The 24,442-nt window shown below is 40.8% G+C and overlaps 1 protein-coding gene across 20 annotated transcripts in view; it reads left to right on the top strand.

Moving 5' to 3' along the window:
- Positions 1-24,442, top strand: part of otofa (otoferlin a) — a 136,070-nt gene that overhangs the window by 28,206 nt on the left and 83,422 nt on the right. For all 20 annotated transcript variants that reach the window (XM_078173850.1, XM_078173843.1, XM_078173852.1 and 17 more), the window contains exon 3: positions 6,052-6,140. In XM_078173850.1, the coding sequence (XP_078029976.1) occupies positions 6,052-6,140 (89 nt within the window). The remainder of the gene's footprint in view (positions 1-6,051; positions 6,141-24,442) is intronic.

The following is a 24,442-nucleotide window of genomic DNA, read 5'->3' as shown; positions in this document are numbered from 1 at the left end:
GGAGATTTAGTTGTAAATGAGATGTGGCACGACTCCGTTAGCCATAATCTCAGCCAACGACCATCACTCTGAGGGTGTCTGCAGGCTGATTGTTGCCAGTGAAACGCAGCTAAGAAAGAGGCAGCAGTACTGGTCATGCCTGGCTGAAGTCCGGGAAGAGAGAGCACAGACTGCAGGGCCTCAGGGCAGAATGCAGAGTGATAGTTTAATGCAGTGCACATACTATTGTAGGGTTGCCATTGACCAACACATGTGTTATTCTACATGTATGCATCTGTATAAAGAAAAGAGGATCGCACTTAGAGTGGCATTAATGCAGTGCACAGACTCAAACCCACACACACATCCATAGATCTTTGAAGGCAGGTCTACCAGTAGCAGGTGGGAACCCCAGGATTTGGTAATGGGACAATCCTGATGGATCGCTTGCCTGACAGCCCGCAGTGTTTTCATGAGTGAGAGGCCAACATCAGCAGGGGGTGAATGAGTTTTAAATCACCTGTGAAACCCCCTCTGCCCTGTTTCCCAAGATATTATAGTACAGAGGAGAAGGCACAGAGGTGATTTACTGAACGTCAGTCAACACATTTAGTCATCATGTTTCTAAACTTGCGGATTAATGTTTTTGTTCTTTAATTAATTTTGCTACCTTGTCATAGTAATCAACACAGAAGGGCAGAGTAATACATCACAGCTTTATGGCAGACTTTACTGCTGTGCATGTTAATGCCTGTAATGGGACTGGTGAATCAGAATTGCTTAGATGCTTTTAGCACACCAATCATAATGTACTTTTGTCATAGACATTACCCACTTGATATTTCTATATTTAAATAATATTCTAAAGGCACTCCTTTTAAAATATCCATATTAATTAAAGTGATTCATGGTGAATGAATAATGCTCTGTCAATGTAAAGCCAGTAGCAACAGACCTGAAGGGAGTTCTGGGGATATTTCCGTGCTAATTTGAGGTTTGATTAGAAGTTAAAAAGGGATGCTAGAAACATCTGTGAAATATTTCCAGAAAAACTGAAAGTACTTTTTATTTTGATCCATGAATAATCACACGGATGCAACAACAACAATTTCAATAAGTCCCAACAAAACAGAAACAATGCAACACAGATAATATATTATTAGTATCCTATAGTATTAGATTTTAATCTATATGTGACAGTAGCAAGGAGAGGAATAACTTCCTGTTGTGTCCCTTTGAATCACTGTCTCCCCTCTCTAAATTGAACACATTGCAGGTGGACTCTTCATGACTTTTTTTTTTTTGTCCAGTTCCAAAAATACAAAATCAATACATTGCAGCAGATGTTGTTATGGTTGCGGGCTGACACAAATAAATGGATGTGTGAGAAACCCTGCATTATGTATATTATTTAAATTTTTTTTGTTCAATGATTAAAAAAACAGCTCAACTGTACAACTGTAAGAAACTTTTGTATATTCTTAACAGCTTAGTGATCATGGTTATGGGGGAAAGAAAAATACTACTGATTCTATTTTTTTTTATTTTATTTTTTTTTTTTACTTCAGTCCCATCATACTTTGTCTTGCCTTAACCTCTCAGCTTCCAGCTGGTTACCTGAGGCTGGTGCTGAGTGCACATTTAAATCATGACAGGGAGAAAGTCATTTTCTCTCAAAAACATAGCCAATGGGATAAAGCAGCGACACTAAATATACACATCAATTTGCGTAAGAAATAAAAAAAGAAAAAAAGTTACAATTGTCGTCTGCTTGTACTGATCAATTTGACCCAAACAAACATGATCACTTTAAGCGTTTTCCATTGTAATTTATTTATTTATTTTTTTCATACATATACGCATATCTGATTTGTACTGTTTTTAAAATCTACTATACAATAAATATCTACTGATGATTCCATCAAAGTCACCACTGCCATTATTAGACAATACAGTTACAAGAATGTACAAGAACAGTTTGGCTTGATTAGATTTACAATTCATTTGAAGGTTTTACACATCACTGTCGAGGCTTGGATGGGTTTGACAGGTACCGAGATATATATCACAGACCGTTTATTCCCACAGGATCCACTTTACTTTGGAAGAACCTGTGTGATGGCTTCAGGCTGTCTAAACCTATGTCATCTAATATCTATTAATGACTCTATTACCTTGTTTTATGGCCTTTCCTATTACCTTTTAAGTAGTGTGTTTCATCCTTAATGAAGTACTTTTTAATAAATTATTTAATAACTGTGACTGTACTTGATTTAAGTGAAGTGATTACAGCTCATCTCCCTCTTTGACTGTTCTGCTGACAAACTAACTCTGCTAATAAACGGACTCAGGGCTCATGTAATTCATACGTTACTTCAAGAGCGATGTACTGTGTGCCTACTGGAGTGAAAATACAATGAAATCACCATAGTGAGTGTCTGATCAGCCTGACAAAGCCAATTAGTAAAGACATCACTGAGGAGAATTGCGGTGAGAAAGATTTAAAACAAAGTTTTTTTCCTTTTCCTGTCTGAGCTACATGAAAGAGCAACCTGAAATCTCTTGTTCACAGCTAATTAAAGCGAAAATACCAAAATAGGGTTATGCTTCAAAGCTTTATCACATCTCACAACCTCGACTTTTTTCTCAAGGATACCCAAGACATTTTCAGGAATTCATTACCATACAGTTTTGCTTGGCCCCTGCTTTTTCTTGTTTTACCTTATGGCTAAATAGCTAATCGATATTCGCAGTCGGTGCTATAGAACCTGGAGATGTTTATGGTGATAAATAAAACATTGTGATGTTTTATTGCCTCCACGACAGCATGTAGGGATCTCAAGGACACTTCAGAGGAACATAATGTATGCTGACATGAGGCCTTCTGTTCGTGGACTCTGATTTACTTAAAGCAGTCTGAGGCTGTCTGACTCCCTCGTTTACTCATTCACTTCTCACTATATATCTATGTAGTTTACTCCATATTGAGCAGTAAATTGAGATTTTTGGAAGCCTACTGATTGCATTGGAAAAGCATTTTCACACTAATTTCATTCGTTTTATAGACTGTAAACACTCCTGAAGGTGTGGGTTATGAGTTTGTCGATGCATATGAATATCTGAGCATTTAGTTGGACGTAAATCTTCATTTAGAACATCATATTGGAACTGTTAATAAGAAACTCAAGTTCAGACTGAGGGTATGATATAGATTTAAGTCATGTTTTACTCCATCTTCACGTACGTGTTTGGAGCCAGATGCATAAACAATTCATTAGTGGTTGATGCTACAAATGGCCACATCCCTGCATAATGACAGCAGGGGCCTGTATCACAGAGCAGGATTAATGTCTTAGCGAGGTAACTTCAGGGTTAACCCTGGGTTTTTGGTCTCACAAAGCCAGTTCAGTTCTTATCGGGGTAGATCACCATGGTAACTTACTCTGAACGGCTGTCCTGCTCCGGAGCAGGGTAAGTTGAGGGTTGAATCTGATCCTATAAAAAGCACCACCCACTGGCCAATCAGCTGTTCGGGAAAAAAAATGACTCAGCTGACAGAAATGCAGCCCAGTCCTGACGGGAAGTTTAATTAATTTGATTGATTTTGATTTGAAAGTTTATTTTGAACATTAAAAAAGAAAAGAAAGCAACAACAACAGACAATGAAAAGATTGTCCAAAAAGGAGTGGAAAGAAGTCGAAATTTCATCCCACCCCTTCATAAGAAAGAAACTGATTATTTGCGGACACTTAATAGCACCATTAATTAGTGCCAACATTTTGTTTTGTTGGAGGAAATGATCCCTGTTAAAGATAATGGGCCTAATTGACAGCTTTGCTGCTGGAAATGTGGAAAGTAGCCTATCATGTCTACACTTCATGGTGTTTGAGGGATTTTCCTTTTTGATTTTTAAAGAGGGAGACTAGGTATATTTTTGCGCAGCTGTTAATTTAATACAGCTCAATATCAGGATGATTTTGTTCAGACTATCAATTTGGTGTTGATATGATTTAATTGTGGCGTCAGCTTTAAGCTTTATTGTAGCATATATAATGTTATGACAAAGAAGACCAATTTATCAGACGCAATGATGTTAGACGATAATTGTAATACACGCAATTCATCTGCGCAGCATTGATTTCATGGGATTCAAGGGTGTGATCAGTGTCAGATGTACAGGTACAGGTACTGTAGCTACTTGAACCAGTGATGAGTAATTTAACCTACACATCATTTTATTTGCTACCTTGTTTTGTCTTGATTTTTCCCTCTCTCCTCCTCTATTTCTTCTTTCCTTACCCATTTTTTTTTCTCTTCTCTATTATGTGATTTCATTGATGTTTTGACAGGAGAATTTCTTTGATAAGCTTTTAGTGGCTTCTAACCTCTCCGGCACTTTTCTTTTTTTAATCTTGTAAATTTTATACTGTCTGTTTTTAACATTATGTGCAAATAAACTAATCTAAACTAAAACTAAACATTATTCATCCCGTTATGCGTTGCCACGCATGTTTCCTCCTCCTGCAGCTGCCACGGTGTTGGCCTTTTCTGTAATGTTGCTTTTCTCCTCCTCATATTTTAGTAGAATTAATCTCTGATCCTCACGAGAAATACTTTCTTTTTCCTCACATACGGCGCTCTGTGAGGACGCTCGGTGACGTTTAGTGACGCTCAGTGACGCTGTGCTTCTGTCATGATTGTGATTGGTCCGCTGTGTGCGCGTTCACGGCTCTTGATAAAACAACCCTGGGTTGAGTTACAGAGTTGATATCCAGCGTCGTGATACCGATTATCCTGATTGCCATTGTTAGGGTTAGTCAACCCAGGATAGATCTGGGTAACCCAGGAAAGGTTGATCTCGCTTCGTGATACAGGCCCCAGCTCTGGCACCATTGGAGAACCTTGCCATTGTGACACAGCTGGGCAGCTCTCTGCTGGTCTGTCTTGTATTTACTAGTATTCTTCTTGTCCTTCGCCTTCGCCTTCTCCGTTGTCTTCTCTTTGTCCTGCAGAGGAAATCTAACTTTCCATGCAAGAAAATAAACCAAACTTGGCACATAGGTCCAGTCCCATGCTAACCTTCCTCAAAGGGAATTTGGGGCCAGTAGTCCTGATGGTGGCGCTACAGTAACTGTTTAAAGTTCAAAACTTCAAAAATTCAAAACAAATGGCAAATGGCTTCACATCTTTCACTAAACTATAGGCCCAGTTGTGAAGACACTTTTGTAAAATCCAACCTATTACAAATTATGAAGTCTGTCGCTGTGTTTTTATCAAAAACTGTAAAACTAATTAAACCTATCTCCACCCACATATTTTTCTTAATATACAGCAAACTTGCTATACGCCATCTTCAGACTCTCCTACACAAACTCATCACACAGATTTTTAGATGATCAAAAATTGAATGGAAAAAGAGCATGTTTAAGCATCATTTTTTCACCTATGGATCAATCAGTCTTTGTAAAAAAGACTATCCAGATGTTTTCTATGTTGTCTATATAACGTTTTCAAATTCTCAGACTTTTGTCTTGATAACTGAATCTTTGACAGTAGTTTGAAATCTACCTGTATCATAGTGTAAAGTCACCTCTAAATTCGACACTGGTGAGGTAGCATAACTTGATAACAACTTACCATTGGTGTCTCAAGGCTGTGAGTTCAAGTCCCAGGTGGTGCAGATTAAACATGCGGATGCCTCCTCAGACATTTTGCTGTGTGGGTTGGAAACACAATTTCAAAGATATTTCACAGATTGATGATATTTTTGGCCCACAAAGTTCTGCGGATGGATCCTCATGGGTTTGTTATTTGACTTCCTCCTCTTCCTCCTTTTCCTCTTCATCATCCTCCCCTTCTTCTTATGTTTTTTTTATTCTTCTTCCCTTTTCGAACACCATAGCCATTAGGCTTTACACACAGTTTGTTTATCTATTAGGGGTTTCCCAGCACATATAGCTTCATTACTACAGCACCATTAGCCATTAGTGTCAGTAATCAAAACAATTTCTATAACCTTTAGTTGCAGCCCTACTACCTTCTAAACCTGTCATATTCTGTCTGTTTCCCCAGCTATTTCGATGGCCCATCGCCAGCAGGCTGGATGGAAACGAGATGCTGGAGATCCAAGTGTACAATTACAGCAAAGTCTTCTCCAACAGGTAAGGCTGTACTGCTGCTTCCGGCTTGTCCTTAAACCACATTTACCACAACAAACAGCATTTCAGGAGTAAACTGTTTGTGGCTTAAGTGCCCTTTCTGCCTTCCTGTCACAGCATTTGAACAATCTGGACCGACACCCAGGGCATGTTTCTGTGATGAAGGAAAGAAAGCTTGTATTCCCAGAGAGCTTGTTCTAAATTGACTAAATTGTGTGTGTAACAGACTGCAAACCACAGAGCTGACCATGAATGAGTTTCACATCGGGAGGGGAGTGGATGTAATGAAACCACATTAGATCCTCAGTAATGGCCACATTTGTCACTTTACACTCTCTGAACCAATCAAGTCATGAAAAACGCACATGGTGCTTTAGCAGGCATTGCAGCTGGGATCACAAGTTGAATCTGTCTTATGCTGTGATTATCTACAGTGTGTGTTTATTATGATACTGGTTTGACAAGTTTATTGATGATGATATTTCCAAGTCAGACACACTTTGCTGTTGAGGTTCGTATGTTTTTACTGACAAATCCCAAGCTGAGGAGGATGCATTTTGATAGTGAGACAATTACAGTTCTTACATTAATGACTGAAGTGCTCAGACCTGCTTTGAAGGATCTGTACAGCAGTCTAGTTACTCCAAAGAAATCATTTGTGCAGATGCAATGGTAGAAACAGGCTTATTGAGTAATTTCCCTCTGCTACTCCTCATCATCACCATCTCCTTTTTTTATGTTTTTCTTCATCTTAGTTTCCCTTGAAGTGTATTTCGCACTGTAGCCCCTCACAATGATGTGTCCGGATCTGATAAGACGTAGGCTGGTTGTGTCAGGAAGTCTGTCCGTCTCCTGCGTCATGAAACAAAAACAATCAGATCATTACGGCTGCTGGGTTTAACTGGCCGACTGGTTGATGTGTCCAGACTGAGGACACATTTTTTTGCCCACACAGTCATTAAAACTTGGTATGGTTGTCTCTGTGTATGTGGGTGGTTATGTATGTGTGTGTACAACAGTCTTTATATCTTTGGCTGTGACTAGCAGCTCTACAGAGAGGGGAAGTCCTTCCCCATCTGATGGACCACCATGGGACCTTATTTTGGAAAAAAATGTATGGTAGTCTGTATAGAGAGACAAATCATTGTTTTTTATGTGCTGTGAATCACACATATGTTTGTCAGTTTAAAAGATAATTTTGCAAGTCAAGAAATTCACAGTTTCTTGTAAAAATGTTTGTGTGTAAGACTGAAAATGCGTAATTAGAACAACTACACAAGTTGCGTGATGCCATGCCTTTTTACGCTATGATGCCTGTGTGTTTGCTGATTAAAAAAACAGAAGCTGCTGGATAAAACTCAGCAGGTAAGATAACATTACATTTGTACCTTGAACATAGTTTACCTAGCTGGTATAATTGACTAATATTGTGTAAGAGGAGAGACATAGTTCACTGGGTGGTTTCACACAAAACTAAATAGTTATACGACAAACCTACATTAAATTGCAACATACTTGACATGAAAAATGGATCTTTTAAATTGTCAAACATCATCTGTGTCATTTATGGCACAATTCCAGTAAGATAAAAAATATTATCTGCCCCATGAGACACATCAGAAGGGGAGGGACTTCGCCTCTCTATTGCTCATGCTGTCAGTTGGTTGGTCGACAGAAATTTCCTGACCCTTTGGGAGCAGTTTTTGCCTTACAGAAGGCTGAAGTTTGGCATTGATGTCACCTGTGTCTGAAGGTTTGTGTTGGTGTTAATGCCAAATGATGTAGGTGCTGACACTTCCAGTTGCCTCTCTGTCAGCTCTGCTAAATTTGTGCTTAATTTAGGCTCCTATTTTGCAAGTTTTGGTGGTGCTTTTTCCGTTTAGCTTTAGATGTTGGTGGCAGGTGGGCGCAAGTTACTCATCGGGATGAGGAAATCAAGTCATCAGTCTGTAAATTCTCCTACTGTTAACTTCTGCTAGCTAGTTGCTACCTATCTAGATCGAGGTTTTGAAATGTAAACATCGGGGAAAAATTGAGGAAAATGGGCACCTGCTGAACTAGCATCCTGCTAACCACTGCACAGGTATTGGATAAAAAACTGGATGACCTGCATGCCTGCCTCATTTTCCAAAGAAACATCAAGAACTGCAATATCCTTTGATTCACTGAAACTTTGGCTAAATCCTGGACAGCGTCATTCAACCAAAAGGCTCTTCTTCTATATGCTGATCTGATCGAGCAGAGCAGGGGGAGGCGTGTGCTTCAAGATGACTGGTGTGTTGGTAGAAATGTCCTGGTCCTGCTGTGCATCACTGCTGTGCACCATGCAGAGCTGGCTGCAGAGCGAAGTCGCTGCCCTTGTTCGGGTGGAGCGACCATACGGCCATCAAGGTCAGAATGTCTGGACAGTTAAATCATTCCACAACCAGAAACCATGGGTTACCAGAACCATCTGGAAACATGGACAAGTACAAAGCAGCAGTCAACAATGTAAGAAGATGCAAAAAGTTTCAGGAGCTGATGGGATCACATTTCACTGGAGGTGTACTTTGTATAATTACATGTGACAAATAAATGATTGCTTGATTAATTGAATTATTGGCTAGATAGGTAAGGGGAGGGGTTGCATCGACAGTGGCCTATCATATGAAGGCATAAAACTTCCAAATGGATTTACAGACTTAACTGTTTTTGCCAGTTGTCAAAAAGAGGCCACATATGGATGCATGCGTGTACATGATCACAGCTATTGTGATTTTGCTCTTGTTTCTGTGTGACCTTATCTTGTCTGCCATGTGTGAATGCATGAACTGTAGGTGGTGACACATTGCTCATCCACTCATAAAGACGACTCAGAGCTAAAAGCCGTTGACAGCTGTGCAGACTGATGTTGTATCAGCTCTACATCAAGGCAGCTCTTCGCTGTCATCATGATTTTTTCTGGTGCCACTGTGTGGAAGAGAAACAAAAACAGGAGAGCCACACATGACAATGACACACACACAGAGGTTCAGAAAGTGAAGTATAGCTTAAAGTTTGTGATCCAAGTAGCCTGATAATCAGACTGAAATGCCACTTCTCTTAGTTTTTTATTCTGGCATTGTCTTCATGTCAGCCATTTTCTGTCGCAGTGTCGGTTAATCTGTTGATTGGTCCACCACTTTGGTTCAGACTGAAATGTCTCAACAATTATAAGATTTACTGCCATATAATTTTGTACTGACATTGATGGTCTCCAGAGGATAACACCTTGTGAATCTGGTGATCCCCTGACTTTTCCTCTAATGCCACCATAAGGTTGACATTTTAGTTTTTTTAGCGCAGTAGCTCAAAAACTATGCAATGAATTATGATAAAATTTTGTAGTGAAATTCTTTGTACCCAAAGTATGCATCCTAAAGACTCTTTCAGTCGCCTCACTTTTTATGGAGCATCACCAGCAGGTCAAAATTCTCACTTATCCTGTGAAGTATCTCAACATATAACAGACAGATTGACACTTTTTTTTAAATATATATTCATGGTACCCAGTGGATAAACCCCTGCTGATTTTGGTGACCCCTTATCTTTTCCTCTAGGGCCAACATGAGGTGCACATATGTGTTTTAGTGAAATATCTCAACAACTGTTGAATGGATTGTCATTTAATTTGGTACATGCTTTCATGTCCTGCTCAGGATTAATTTGAATAATTTTGGTAATCCCTTAACTTTCCACCTTTGGCTTACTTTGGCTTATGACCAAATACCTGCAAATCTGATGACATTCCCATCAGCCTCAGCTGTAATGCTGTTCAGTGTTTCTACTTCTCTAGCTCTGCCACAGGAAGATAAGGCACCCATTCTTTATCTCGCCAGCAAAGCTGTGGCTGGCCTGCTTGTTTTTCTGTCAAAAAATCGACCAAAACACCAGACCCTTTTTGAATTTTTGAATTAAAAATTGGAGACATGGGCAGCAGTGTGGAACCAGTCTCTCATCATTCTGGTGTGGCAAACCCAAAAATCAAGTATTAAAACCAGGCAAAGCATATGTGAGGTACTTCGCAGTTTTAGACACAGAAATGGTGGATACCAGTTTTCCATAAGAGAGAAAATAAGCAGGAGAAAGAAAGAAATGGTATTACTATCTTTAAACCAGGTGCAATTAACACTTTTTCATACACTCACTGCTTGATAAGGCCACAACCTCAGATGCACATGCACAGGCAAAGTATACACTCAAACAAATGTGCACATAAGCAGGTACCCTTGAATTCAAAGACGCTGAACCGCAAAAATACACACACACACACACACACACGCTCACAACTACAACACAACCCGGCACTCATTGAAATGGATGAATAATTCAAGATGAGTCATAGCCTGTGTTGTTCTCACACCTGCTCCATATGTCCACAAGCAGCATCATTACCAGGGTAACTGATCTGCCTCATCACTGTCTGCACCAACACACTGTAAGGCCAATGTGTCACACTGTGCGACCACAAGTGCGATCGTATTTCCACAATACAAAGAGAAAGCGATGGTGCGGGATGGCCTGGTGCTGTAGTGGCATATAGACCATGTTTTATGATCTGTTTTCCCCCGAGGCTGAAAGATATTGCTGTTATATTCTGCACACTGAGGCGTACACTGTGTGTGAGTTACTGAGCACTGGAGCAAAGAGGAGGTTATATGATTGTATCGTCAAGGTCTTAAACCTGAGGTCAGTGGCTCCCAAGGGGTCCATGGAGCAATATCAAGGGGTCCTTGGAAGTGGAATGAAAATATTATTATTTTTTAGTCAGATGTTTTGCAGTAAGCTCAGTGCATGATTAACACTGCTACTACGTCCCAATTTACGGTTTACCTAACAATTGTCACAATGAAACCTAAAATTGTCACTGCTGTGATAACTTTCTGGAGTGGTAAAATCCTGTCTCACAGTGTTATGAGCTGCTGTGCAGGGTTACGGTGTCTGATAAGCCTTCAAACCCACAGATCTATTACTCTAACTGGGCCAGATATTTTTAATGTCTCACTGGTACCTGAAGCTACACGCCCCACCAACACATCTCCTTGAATTGTTTTCAGTCTGACTGCCTGCAACAATAAGATGCCTCTGACTGAGGATCTCAGGCTACATGTGGGGCATATGAACATAAAAGCTCTGCAATGCAGCATGGTGCCAGGTTTTGAAGTGACTTAATATTATTACCGCAAAAAATATTTAAAAGTAGAGCAAGAAAGTCCAGGCAGCTAAAATGTAGGCACCAGTGTAAATAGGCTACAGTAGGTGTTATGTGTCTCTAAATTCAACTTAACAGCCAGAATGGCTGCTGAGTTTAGGACACTCTGGAGCCTGAAGGCTTCTTGGTTAAGACAGGTACAGAACAGTACAATAGTGTAGCCATAATGAAAAGCCTACCCTACATACACTATTGCACGGTATACCGAAAATGAGTTAATTAACAACAGTTCGGTAATAGAATTTCCCAACATTCGGTACTTGTTATTGTTCAAATGTGTCATCATCTGGGGACACTCGGCTGTGCATTCATCCCTGTTATACAGTGCAAGCCTGGATTGGATTAAGAGAGGAGCTATGCCTTACCATGTCTACTACTTAACGCTCCAGTAGGCAACATTGTTTTGGTATAATTGAGTAAAAATTTTATAATATCCTCTAAGCATAATGTAAATCAAGTGGTCTGAGACAAACAATAGGTTTCTGCACCTCACCATGGCTCTGTGTTCAGCCTCTAAAGAATCAGTATCGTGCCGATGTGCATCAACCAATCAAAGGTCAGCTCAGACCACTGCGTTCCTATTGGCTGTTCTACTGCATATGCGTGTTCTCGTGCCGCCAGCAGAAGGGGAGAGCAAGCGGCAATTGCGAACAGTGCACCAGGTAAAATAGCTATTTCAGCATTGGCTACAACTGCCTACACGGCTAAACATTCCAAAAAAAGGAAGACAGAACTCGGTTCCCCGGAGCCCCAGAGGGAGGGGAAGGGTGAGGTGGGGCCGGGACCGGCCGGAGGGCACGGGGGTCGGCCGTGGGAGCGGAGCCGAGGGCTTTCTGCGGAGAGGGAGAGCCGAGCCTCAGTGGTATATGTGCGGGGCCGCGAGGGAGGGATGGCGCGGGCTGCTGCGCGGTGAGGGAGAGCCGAGGCTTGGGAGTCTGTGCGGGGCCGCGAGGGAGGGATGGGGAGGGCTGCTGCGCGGTGAGGGAGAGCCGAGGCTCAGGAGTATGTGTGGGGCCGCGAGGGAGGGATGGGGAGGGCTGCTGCGCGGTGAGGGAGAGCCGAGGCTCCCAGAGAGGGAGAAATAGAACCAAGTAGGATAAAATACTCACATGCTCGTCTGGTAGGAGGGGCTCAGGGCGGAGACAAACGAAACCTAACTCAGATGAGACTCAAAAATCAACCGTTTTCAGGCTTTCTACCTACTGCAGCTTTAAGTATTAATAACTCCACACCGTGTACTGGTCAACAAAATGGGCTGCTGAAGTTTGCCTACTGAGCCAACAGTCGACCTGATGGTGAACCCACTGACGTAAAGAAGCCTGTACGTAAAAGATGCTATTAAACAACATCATACGAGGCAGGAAGTACTTTAAACCTTGGCAAACATCTCAGTCAGTCACAGTCACTAAGACCTCGTCAAGGAGTATGAAACATGACAGGTTAGCAAATAAGCTAGCCGGCTAGCCAACTGGTAGGATTGTGATGACCAGCTAAATTATATGAGTCACGTAACTTATCAATGGCATTGCGTATCAGTGTCAGCCCTGTATCGTAAATTGCATGATGACAAGCATATTAGAACATGAGTTTCAAAGTGACATATGTTTAAAGGTAAAGTTATTTTGGGGTCTCACTTTGGCACCTTTATAAATTGTTAAATATCAAGAGTATAGGGTTTACCTTAGTACTAGCTACATTTTACTTATGACCTACATGCGTATGATTCATGGGTACCACTCGTTCTAAAATTGGTTCAGTATTGAGCCGCGAAACGAGCTAAAATGGTAATGGGGGCAAATGTGTCCCATATAAAAGTGCTTTTTTTTTTGCCACTGACCGGTTCAGATTGCCAGTGTTATCTCTGTAAATAGCATATGGTAGTGGCCCTGGGGCAGTGGTGAGTGTGAATGAGTAGAGTCAGCTGTCAGTCAGCGTTGGAGCAGAAAGGTGGAAGTTGCCCCCGCTTGGTAATGTAAATGAGTATGTGTGTGTGAAGTGTGTGTTACGCTAGAAGAGTCAGAGGACGGAGTCTTTTACGTGCTACCCCCTGGAGTGTTACCGGAGTTTTTGGAGTGCTCAAATAAACGGGCCTTTTTCCCAAACGCAAGAACAGGATGTCGCGCAACACTCCGTACAGCTTTCATAGACTGCCTTTGTCAGACAGCGAGATGCTGAAGTTGTGGCTAGTTGTGCTACAAATGGATGCTAACACTCCTCTCCAGACCATCGGGTCTGCAGTGCTCACTTCTCCCAAGATGACTACTGCCAGCCGAAGAAGAGAAGACATCCAATCCCGAAACACCTCTTCCTCAAGAAAACGGCTGTCCCACGAGTAGAGAGAGCTACAGACACAGTGGAGCAAAGCTCGTGACATCACATAGCCCAGAGGTAAGGGAAAGGCTAAGCTAGCATGCTATTTACAGAGATAGCACTGGCGATCTGAACCAGTCAGTGGCGAAAAAACACACACTTCACACACACATACTCATTTACAATACCGAGCGGGGACACCTTCCGCCTTTCTGCTCCAACACTGACTGACAGCTGACTCCACTCATTCACACTTACCACTGCCCCAGGGCCACTACCATATGCTATTTACAGAGATAGCACTGGTGATCTGAACCGGTCAGTGGCGAAAAAAAGCACTTTTATACGGGACGCATTTGCCCCCATTACCGTTTTAGCTCATTTCGCGGCTCAATACTGAACCAATTTTAGAACGAGCGGTACCCATGAATCATACGCATACATACACATGGGGAAATAGAGCCCAGGTTGAAAAATACCGAAGTTGTCCTTTAAACATTAAATCATAGCAGATAGCAGACTGACTCATCTTGATGAGAATTCATAGCAACTCTTCAGCAACTTCAGGCAGTAATTCTGTTTTTTATTTGTCTAATGTTGTGTAATTCCTATCAGTACGGCCCCAAAGAAACATTGTTGTGTTAAGACACACATGCACTGTGTCAGGTGTTTGTGCAATCACTAAAAGTTGCAACTGTATTCATATTTATTATAATTGGAAGAGAATGGAAAATGGGAATGAAGATGAGGAGTTGGCGATGCAGCTCGGTGATTGTTTGCAACACTCCTGCACACCCAAAAATTATTATTATTATTATCAGACAAGATGAGACTGAGTTGAAGTTGGACTGTCAGTGGTGTTATCTGAAGGTTGGCTTTGAATACTAAAAACTTTATTTGTTCTGGTGCTGCTCAGCAGACAGAATCACTGACACTGACACAAGTCGTTGAGAAAGAACACTGTGTTTTAAAATTCTTGTGGTGTGTGAAACTCTGCAACTCTTTGGAATTACTTTCTTTGTTTTAGAGCGAGTATACAGTTTCTGTTTTATCTTTAAAATTGGCTTTGAATTTAATACCAGCCAGTTTCCTCTGCAGTGAGATAAGACTGTGTATGTTTCACATGGATACTCTTTGTTCAAATGAATCTTCCTCTGTGTTTCTCTTATGATGATTTCAGCCATAAATCAAATCATGCGATTCATTTCATTCCCTTCTTGACTTTCTGTTTATCTTTATGGTTTTCATTCAGCCACAGGACATTGAAATGTAGCTCAGCAGCAGGAGCAGTTTCAAAGGTATATAATCCCTCCATGCCGTACACATTGAGACTCAATAATTTATTGCTTGGTCTTAAAATGCAAGCTTACAAACATAAACCTGTTACTCAGTTGAATTTTATCTTGGCTCTCTCATGCCTGAAGCGTTGGAACGAACACTGTGGACTTGTACCTTTTAAAGTCAGTGTTTCACCAGAAGCAGAAACACATTTTGTGATTATATAGATTCTGTGTTTCACTGACATTTAATTTAATAAGTTGTAAATCATGAGCAGAGCTGCTATATGTCAGTATTGGATTTATATCAAAGTTTGTATGTGGTGAGGCACCTTCATCTAAATTGCTTTATTTGCCAGACATTCCTCCCTTTGTTATGTTATCTATAAACAGTTAAGTCAGAAACACTCTTGTCATAGATTTAATCATTTATTGCATCAAATAGAAATATAGCTATGCTTGGAGCTGATGGCTCCACTCTTATGATGCTCCCTGGATCAGAGAAGCAGCATGCTAAACCAGTACAGGGAGCACAATGCAGAAAACCCCCCTGGGTGTACAAGAGTGGGCCCAAAGCAAGACGAAGGTGGAGGCTAGGATGGAGGAGGCAAAGTTTTGCTGGCAGCAGCAGCAGCAGTGTGTGGCAGCTTAGTGTAGCAGGATTCAGTGAGTAGGAAGCCATATTGAAATGGACCTCCTTGCTGTGAGAATGGGCTGTGATTGGTGTGTGACTGATAAGAAGCAATGAACCAATCAGCTGGCTGTCAGCTGGTTCGGTGTCCTGCATGAACGAACACAAAGCTTCATTTTCTTACTTTATTTTCCATAAACTTGACTATATCAAGATCAGAATTATAACCCAGCCCCAATTGTATCTTTAAAACACCAGGTATTGGTTTATGTAAATATTGCAGTATACTGATGAACATCTGCTGTATCAAAAAAAAAAACAAAACAATAATCTCATTATTTTTTTCGTTCTCACTCACTTTCTACAGACTGACAAAAAAGACAAATTTGAGTCATACTGTGTTTCAATTAGGGCTCCAAAATGTATTGTTTTTTTAGTTTTTCATCATTATTGCAATGACAACTTGTGCAGTGAACACATATTGCAGTTTGAATATAACAAAGTATGGAATTACATTCTGTCTGTAAGCGCCATTTTGTCTGTAAAGTCCTCACCATTAGGCAGGGTCCTAGTAAACATCCGGCTAGTAAATACTAGGAATATATTTTAAATATTCGGGTACTTCTATTAAATAACTATCAAGTACTTGCAATAATAACAGGGTCCAAACACCCCAGCAGAAATGGAGGCAGAAGTTAGGGTTAGTTTACCTTACTCCGCTGCACAGACTGTAGAAAGTTGCTATGATATCAAAGTTTAACATAATATAGCTTCCACTGGACATTATTTTATTTGTTTTGTCAAAATACTTTCAAACATCACTCTTAAGCCCACTCGCCATTCTGCCTGTAATGTTAGATCGAGTGATGTCTGACTGAAAATATTACACTTTATTTGTGGCTGCGCAGATCTGTCATTTTTGCTACATGGATAAAAAATGTACACTTATACTGTAATGCAGAACAGAATCATTTTTTGTTTATAATTATTCTGTATGTATGTATGTGAGCAATGACTCTAAGCATTGAACGATTCCTGGCGTTGAAATTGAGTGTTTGAGTACATATATTAAGCCAACTGCTCGATTGGGCCGGCACTCAAAGAAGCGAGCAAAGTCACTACGTTAGCTCTATTCTCTCAAACTTCCCTCTGCTCTGCCTGAGTCTGACACGCTCTATTAGCGCAAAGACAGACATAGGCAGGCTTCTTTTACTTTACTGATGAAATGGCGGCCAATCCTAAGACAACATGTGAGTTGAAACCCAAAAGTGCATTCTTTGTATTTTGGAGAAAAACATATGAGTTGTTTGAAAAGAATGACTCATGGTATAAGAGTAGCGTAGCTCCTTTGGGGAATAGCTCAGTGCGTAGGAGTATGTGGTCGAATGAGAGAGTGGCGGTGGATGTGCTCAGAGCAGACAGCTATTGGCAGTCAAAGCAGAGAAAAAAATAAACTTTAAAGTTGTCAAGTGGTAGTGAATGTACAGTGCAGGTTTGTCCATGAGTAAACACTGCAGCTTCTCAACACCCAAGTAAAAGTAAATATATGGTATATGCAGGTACTGTGCAAGTGTGAGGCAAGAACAGAGTACACTTCAGTACCTCATATCATGGAGCTCTAATTAAAATACAATATTTAAAATTTATTTTGTCCTGCAACATGACTGATTTGAGGCTGGAGCTATGTTCTGTCTGTACGGGAACAACAACAAGAGCAATGTTACTGCCTCTAACCACACACATAGATTGGCATGGCATGCTGATGGACACTGACAGCAAAAAGCAAGTCCTAATAGCTTTTTCTATGGTTTGTGGTGAAGAAATTCTATTATGCTTGACTCTAAAAAATATTTTACATTTCAAAGCTCACCCCTCCCCACGTTCACCTGAGCCGGAGGTTTCGTCATAGTCACGCCTGGATTTGCAAAAGAAACTTGAGGCTCACAAAGAAAAATAGTACAAATTGAAAGCGAAGGGAGCGCTGAATTATAAAGCAGATGAAAGTAAATTGTTTGCAGAACTACAATTAATAATGAATGCCACCTTTTGAAGTGCTAAAAAGTGAACCAGAACATGATAGGTCTGCTCAGTTCAATTATTCAGCACTTGTACACATGTTACAATGGCTGAAAGGAAATGACAGACCATTTGCTGGTCATATTGATCACCACTGTCTCGGGAAGGAAACAGCGGTGTCGCCAGAAATATTAATTTGGATGGGCCTGTGGGATATAATGTGGGCAAGAAACAAAATGATCTGTACATCAGCCACCCAATCAGTTATTACGCTTGTTTTAAGATCTCCTCTAACTCAGAGTATTTGCCTATTATACATTATATCGTATTGATAGCAGATTACTGGTTTTGTTTACTGTTGCTGAGCATTATGTGATAGTTCCAGTAAATAATCTGTGCAAAAATGATCTACTGATTTAATGCTGCAAGGATTTCCCCAATAACATTATAGCACAACTGTTGCATAAAAGCAGTGTTAAACCTAGAACTGTAAAAATAAATACTTTTTTTTTGCTAATTTGTCATACCTTCAAAATTATTGTTATTGCAAAAAGACACTGAAATATGATTATCATATTATTATCATATTTTAGGGCCAAAACACCCGCCCCTACTGCCATCAAAAAGCACCGTAGTATGAGTTGCATGTGTCAGCATACTAGGAGCAGTTTTGGCTACATTCAGCAGCATCACAGTGCAAGATGGTAGGGTTTGGTCTTGAACCAACACAATTACCAGAAAAAAATGTTTGCGTTGAACGTGTCTGCAAAGCACAGATATGTTACATTGGTGCATTATTTTGGAGCACATATGTTGAAACTTTACTTTTCTGAACAGTGCTGTGGTTAGTTTTAGGCACAAAAACTACTTGGCTTTGGTAAGGAACAGATGTTTTTTTCTCCTAACACTCATGTTTGTTGGCTCAAATGGCGCTTGGAAATGCTGTCATGTTTTGGGGAAAAACACAGAAATTCCTTGGCTAATTGCTGCAGTGGGTCTGTACAAAACAGCCCGGGTTCGGTGCCATAAATGTCAGTGGAAAACGTTGTGATTTTCCGCTAAAAACACCTATGTTCCAAGGCTTAAAAGCCACAGTCAGCACATATATTGTGTCACTTTGAAATGTTGATATAACACGTATGAAGTGTGAAAATGTAACATATTCCTGGTTTGTGGAATTGGATGATCCGGGCAGTTTCTTCTGGCAACTGGGCTCCTTGAACTATGCAGTATTTTCATCATAATCCAAAGTGTCAGTCCACAGCTCATTTTCATGAGAGAGAGAGAGAGAGAGAGAGAGAGAACAGACAAACTGCTCAGGTGGCCTGTAAACATAGATGCCCTGTTGCTTCTTTGATCTAGTTAACAGTGAAAACAAGCACACAACTGTGCAGCTTGTAATTGGAAGAGTAATGATTCCCGGAGTAAACATTTCATGTCTGGAAAAATGTCTTTGGGACAGGAGTCGAGAACCTCAACTAGTGAGGGATAAGAATGACCCCAACTTACTTTTCTATTTATCTGCTGTATAAATATGCTACAGTCAGTTTGGGACCTACAACTGAGAGTCCATCATTTGTACTTGGTGACTGCAGTTCCCCCACTGGCAAAACGAGTCTGCATCGTGGTCGGACGTCAACAGGCTGTCAGAAAAGCTGTGACAGCCTGGCACAGGTCACAAATTACATTAATAGCAAAAAGGTTTATATGTGAAGGTGGGGCGGAGCAGTTGTCAAAGTCTGGCCCGCCCCCAGCCAGGCTCGGAGGGTGCACTATGGCATAGATGGGTGATCTTACACAAGCACATGGGAAGTCTTTCTGTCCTGTAGAGTCTATTTTTTATAATTACTTTAAAAGTGTAAGAAATAATATTAAGATTGTTTTAATTTGCAGCTGACTCATACATTTTTGATGATTACACTGGGTGTGCCAGCTTGAGATTTCAATAGCACAGTCATGTCTGGGCACACCCATGGCTACACTGTTGGAAGGAAAGAGAGAATTACACTGTGGTGCGTTAGAATTTCCAGTGATATTGCTCAGAGGTGCAGAAATTTCAACTCATCTTCAAAGAAAAACTTGACTGCACAAAACCATTAATATCCTCACAGACTCTCTTCTCGAGTCACATCAAGCCTGTAACGTCGAGCATGGAGTGATTCAGTGGGAAGCCTGGCAGACATGCACCTTCACAGAGAAAGCATCTGCCAGCGCCTGAAGGGAAGCACATACTTTTTTTTGGGGGGGGGAACTTGGATTCAAAGAAAAGTCAAGTTCTGGAAGTCTAAATTTACCTCATTATTAAGTTCTGAAGCTCAGTTGAAAAATGTAGCCTCACTTTCAACTGTGCGTTGACTTCATCACCACCGACTTAAGAGGAAAGAAAAAGTTAAAGTGAGGACAGAGATGGAGACACAGAAAGAGGAAGGTGGACAAGAAAATGCATTTACTGAAGAGAAGGTGTGTGAGATCTGGCGAGATCTGAAGAGCGAATATTGACACTACAAAAGCTGTATTTACTGGAGGAAAAGGCAGGTGGTGTTGCTCACAGCTTAATAATATCATGAACACAAGAGAATATCTCAAACTTATATATCCTCTGGCACTGCAGCGATACAAACTTTTAGGTTTCCCACACATTCATTAAATAATGTTGCACTGCCACAATATCAACACATGCCGCCGCATTTAGATTTTTTTTTTTTGGAGCTGCGTTACTCTCCCTCTCTCCCTGTCTTTCTGCTTTGTGACAGAGCATACTCTGGGCACAGACGGACTGTTGTCTATTGTTTTACAACCTTCCAACTGGCTGTGTTTCCATAGAAGCTACGCACCCCACGGTCCAGTGTGGAGTCTGACCAGCAGAAGAAAGTTTGCTTTTACTCACTTCTGCAGCTGCTCCTCTTAGCCATCGATCTGATAACATCAGCTCTGATTGTTTTGACCACAGACTGATCAAAAGGAAGAGTTGAATGTGATGATCAAACACTATGTTCCTCAATTCTACATCCTGTGACTCACAACAAATAAATAGCTGTTGAGAAAAGCAAAACTTGCCTGTGTTGTGTTCAAAGCCCTGCAAAAAATAGGAATTCAGAGAGGAGGCACAGAATGACAACAAAGTGACACACACCAAGAAGAAAATAAAGTTTGCCTATCCAGCCCAGGCCCCCAGAAAGTTCGCCTGGCTTTGAAGCCAATTTCCGTAGTGGCCAAATAGTGTAATTACACTGTCATGTGATGTGTTGTGGCCCAAAATGATTTTTGCTGGTAGACTTACATGGTGAAAGGCACATCTGTAAATCAGTGAATACATTTTTTGAGTGTCACTCCACTGGGAAAGGACTCGTTTCACTGCAAGGATTTGATTAATTTGGTCCAATAACGTGGAAAATCTAGAGGAGCTGCAAGATTAAATCATCTTATCCCCCTTCAAGTAAGTGGAGCGCTAAACTGGAAGTGGCCGGCTCTGCTAGGGCAAGTCTCTCGTTCACCTGCTCTATGGGCCACACAAAGCAGAAGCAGTGCCGATCATCTGGGTAATTTTATCTGAGCAGTTGAACGTCTTTTGCTTCATGCACCACTGAGCAACTTTCATAGCAGCGAAGGGGGCCCTGCCTCCAATGCTGTATCCTGTTTTCTTTATACATCCATTATCCAGCCCTTCTTTCCTTATACGCCAGCTACCACCACACAAAGAGTGTTTTTCTTTGGGAAACACTGGACTTACAGTGCTCAGTTAAAGTGCACATCGTACCAAGTGAGCTAAGGTGTGAGATAGAAATGAAAACTCTAGTGGGAATTTCGTTTAATCAACCAACTTCAATTATCAGAGCAGTGTTGAGAGAAGCTCTGCTCTTAGCAGGGACCTTGAAAGGTCTCCCAGAAAAACACAGCAAAAGTTCACATTTTCTTGAGGAGGAATCAATCCCTAAAAAGTCGCAGCAAGAGAAGTTGAGCGTGATAATTAATTTATGCACAGTTATTCTAGGAAGAGGGAAAGAATAATAGCAGGTGTTAAACAGTGCACTCTGTATTTGCTCACCAAAGACCTTCTGCCTTTATTGTCTTTCTTTGTTGTTTTTTCATACTGAGGTGCAGGTATGCTTTTGTACAGTACGTGTGTGTTTGTGTGTGCTGTACTCATTCACTCTCATCCGACTGTCAATTTCTATAGTCGTATTGGGAGCTTGTATCATTAGCTGCAATCCCTGCAGATTGCTTGTGTGAGTGTGTGAGCACGCCAAGTGGTAAGCTATTGATTGTATGTCCTTGTTTTATGATATTATCTCTCCCTGCGGGCTGCCTTTTATTCAGCCCAGTGATAGTGAGTCTGTTTTTCCTAATGACTGTCTTTATGGTCCATTTTATTAGAGTATTTGATGATGTGTGAGGCATATGTATTGAAATGATTAAAAACACAGCTGTGTTTTCAGTCCACGTGCTACAGGGGTGTGTTTATGTGAGTGTGTGTGTGCTAGTGACCATAATAGTATAAATTGCATGGCTGTGGCTCAGTGTGGGCTGCGCTGTATGTTCTTTGTGTGTGGCTGATTGCTCTGCGAACAACACTCTGTTTGGGGGGAAACTCTTTAAATTATTCACCAGCTCTAATTGGCTCGCTGAATGGGGACTGTACTGGGTTTCTTCCCGCTGTTATGTTCTATGAAGGATCCTCAGGCAGCGTAGAAATGAACCTTATGTCTGATGATTTTATATGTAACAACAATAATCAGAGACTCCTGTTCTGTTGTGTTTCCAACCATCAATTTGAATGTGCTTTAATCTGAACAAAGAACTAATTTTAACCTTAAAACCACAATGGTTCTCCTTTGCAGAGTTGGTGAAAATTCTATGCATTAACACTGTAGCTCTCTATATCCAATAAATTTGGAAGAAAGTTTTTGATGGACATGAGTCATCTGTGTTTATTTAGATTGAGGCATTTAAGTGTTATTGAAGATTTCAGATTAAGTTATCATAATTATGACTTGGCTGTGATGAGAATGCGACTTACATATCGGAAACTGGTAATTATAGTAGCCCCTTTTACACTGCCTGTTCAAGGCAGGAATGTTGCGCTGTTATTTGGTCTTGTAGTTCTGTATAAAAATGTATGATTTGGAATGTGGGGACTGAGTTGGCTGGCCTTGAAGCCGGCAGCAATAGTTATGACTACACTGAATCGACATCTGTGTAAAATGGACAGCCGGCAGGGTGTAAAGTTTTGATGACATGTTACGTGTGTGACTTACCACTGGGGTATTTTAAAAGCAGCTAGCAGCAGCTGACAATGTCTGCAAACTGGGGAGACGACAAGGTCCAGGAGCTCCTTATCTCCGAGCAGAGGACAAGATCAATAGCGGTATAACAGGGACTGTAAATTACCTTTATAGCCTTGTTATGCCATTGTTATTTAGAAAGTGCTGCCTGATGCGCAAATTTTATGTCACACTAGAGGCCGATGTGCCTCTTTTTGCTTCAGGTACTCCGGCGTGCTATCTAAAAATCACACTCTGTGGTGGTTTTACGCCTGAGTTGTTTGGTTCTGTTTAAAAAAGCAAAGGTAATGAAGGGTCTCTGTTGCAGCCCTGTTGGGGATCTCTCTGTAAAAGGGCTAGAAATTCCAATATATAAAAAACGCAGTAGTTTCGCACATCCCAAAACCGTTTAAGACAGGTGCTTGACCAGTAAAAGAGCAATAAACATGAAGAAAGCCTCATACATTATGGCTCCCATAAGGGGCGTAACTATGTAAAGATAATCCATGAATTCAAGCATTAGGTTTTACACAAAGAAAAGGTGATTGGTAGCCGAACATGTTATTTCTCCAGTTTACCTTGCAAGACTTACATTGTGTTAATCTAGTCATCCAAATTTCTAAAACCTTCATTTTAAGGCAAATGTAGAAGAAAAGAAGTTTCAGTTAAATGTAAAATGTGACGCACCTACTGAGGTTGACACGAAGGTCTCTGCAGCCTTCAGCTTTACTTTTAAATTCAAACAAATAAAGAGAACTTTTCTTTTTCTCGCCATTAACAGGCAACTTCAGAAAATAAAAGGAAAGAATAACATTTTCATTTAGTGTAATGGCTTGAATGAATGGTGTGCAGGTCTTCATCCATGTATTTACTTGTCCTTGGGGGCACTGATAAGAGCTTAAGAGAAGTGGCAGAAAATTGCTGCCTGGTGCAGAAATGTGTTGAAAGCTTTGGAGAATTAGCTTTCAGAATTGTCTGCAGACCTGGGTCACATGGAAGAAGCTTTCGGAATATAATTTTTAGCGTTTCATCTGTTAAGATACTAATATAAGTAGATCCAATAACAATTTCACTAATTGTCACACCAGGGGTTTCGAATGTGTTTTTAATGGTGCTTATTGTAGTGTAATATTAGGCAAACACCACTGAATGTGACACACAGGGTTGGCAGTTTACAATCAGCTGGTCTGAGCTTTCTTTCCTGAACTTTTCCTGGGTACAGCTGCCCACTGTTTAACACAGGCAGGTCATTAAGTGCAGTATGGAGGCAGCCACATGGATTAACAATCCAAGCCACTAAGCTTAGAGCTGATTCTCAGTGGGATCAGCTGTACTGGCAACTTCCATGTAGCAGGGAGTTTTTGAATTAAAAGTAAATATGTACATTCATTGTTTCTCACCCTGAAGTACAGCTGTATACAAAATAAGGACAACAAAGAGGGGATGCCAGGTGAAAGGAAGACTGACAGTTTCTGTGTATGTGAGAGCTGCTATCTACTTCCTTTAAATTGCTTTGAGGAGTGACTGGCTGCAGTGGGCTGGTGACAAAGGCATATGGCACTTTCTCAATGTCTGTCACA

This window comes from Epinephelus lanceolatus, chromosome 13 (genome assembly GCF_041903045.1).
Source record: "Epinephelus lanceolatus isolate andai-2023 chromosome 13, ASM4190304v1, whole genome shotgun sequence".
Taxonomy (NCBI): domain Eukaryota; kingdom Metazoa; phylum Chordata; class Actinopteri; order Perciformes; family Serranidae; genus Epinephelus; species Epinephelus lanceolatus.
This window is presented reverse-complemented; position numbering and strand designations above follow the sequence as displayed.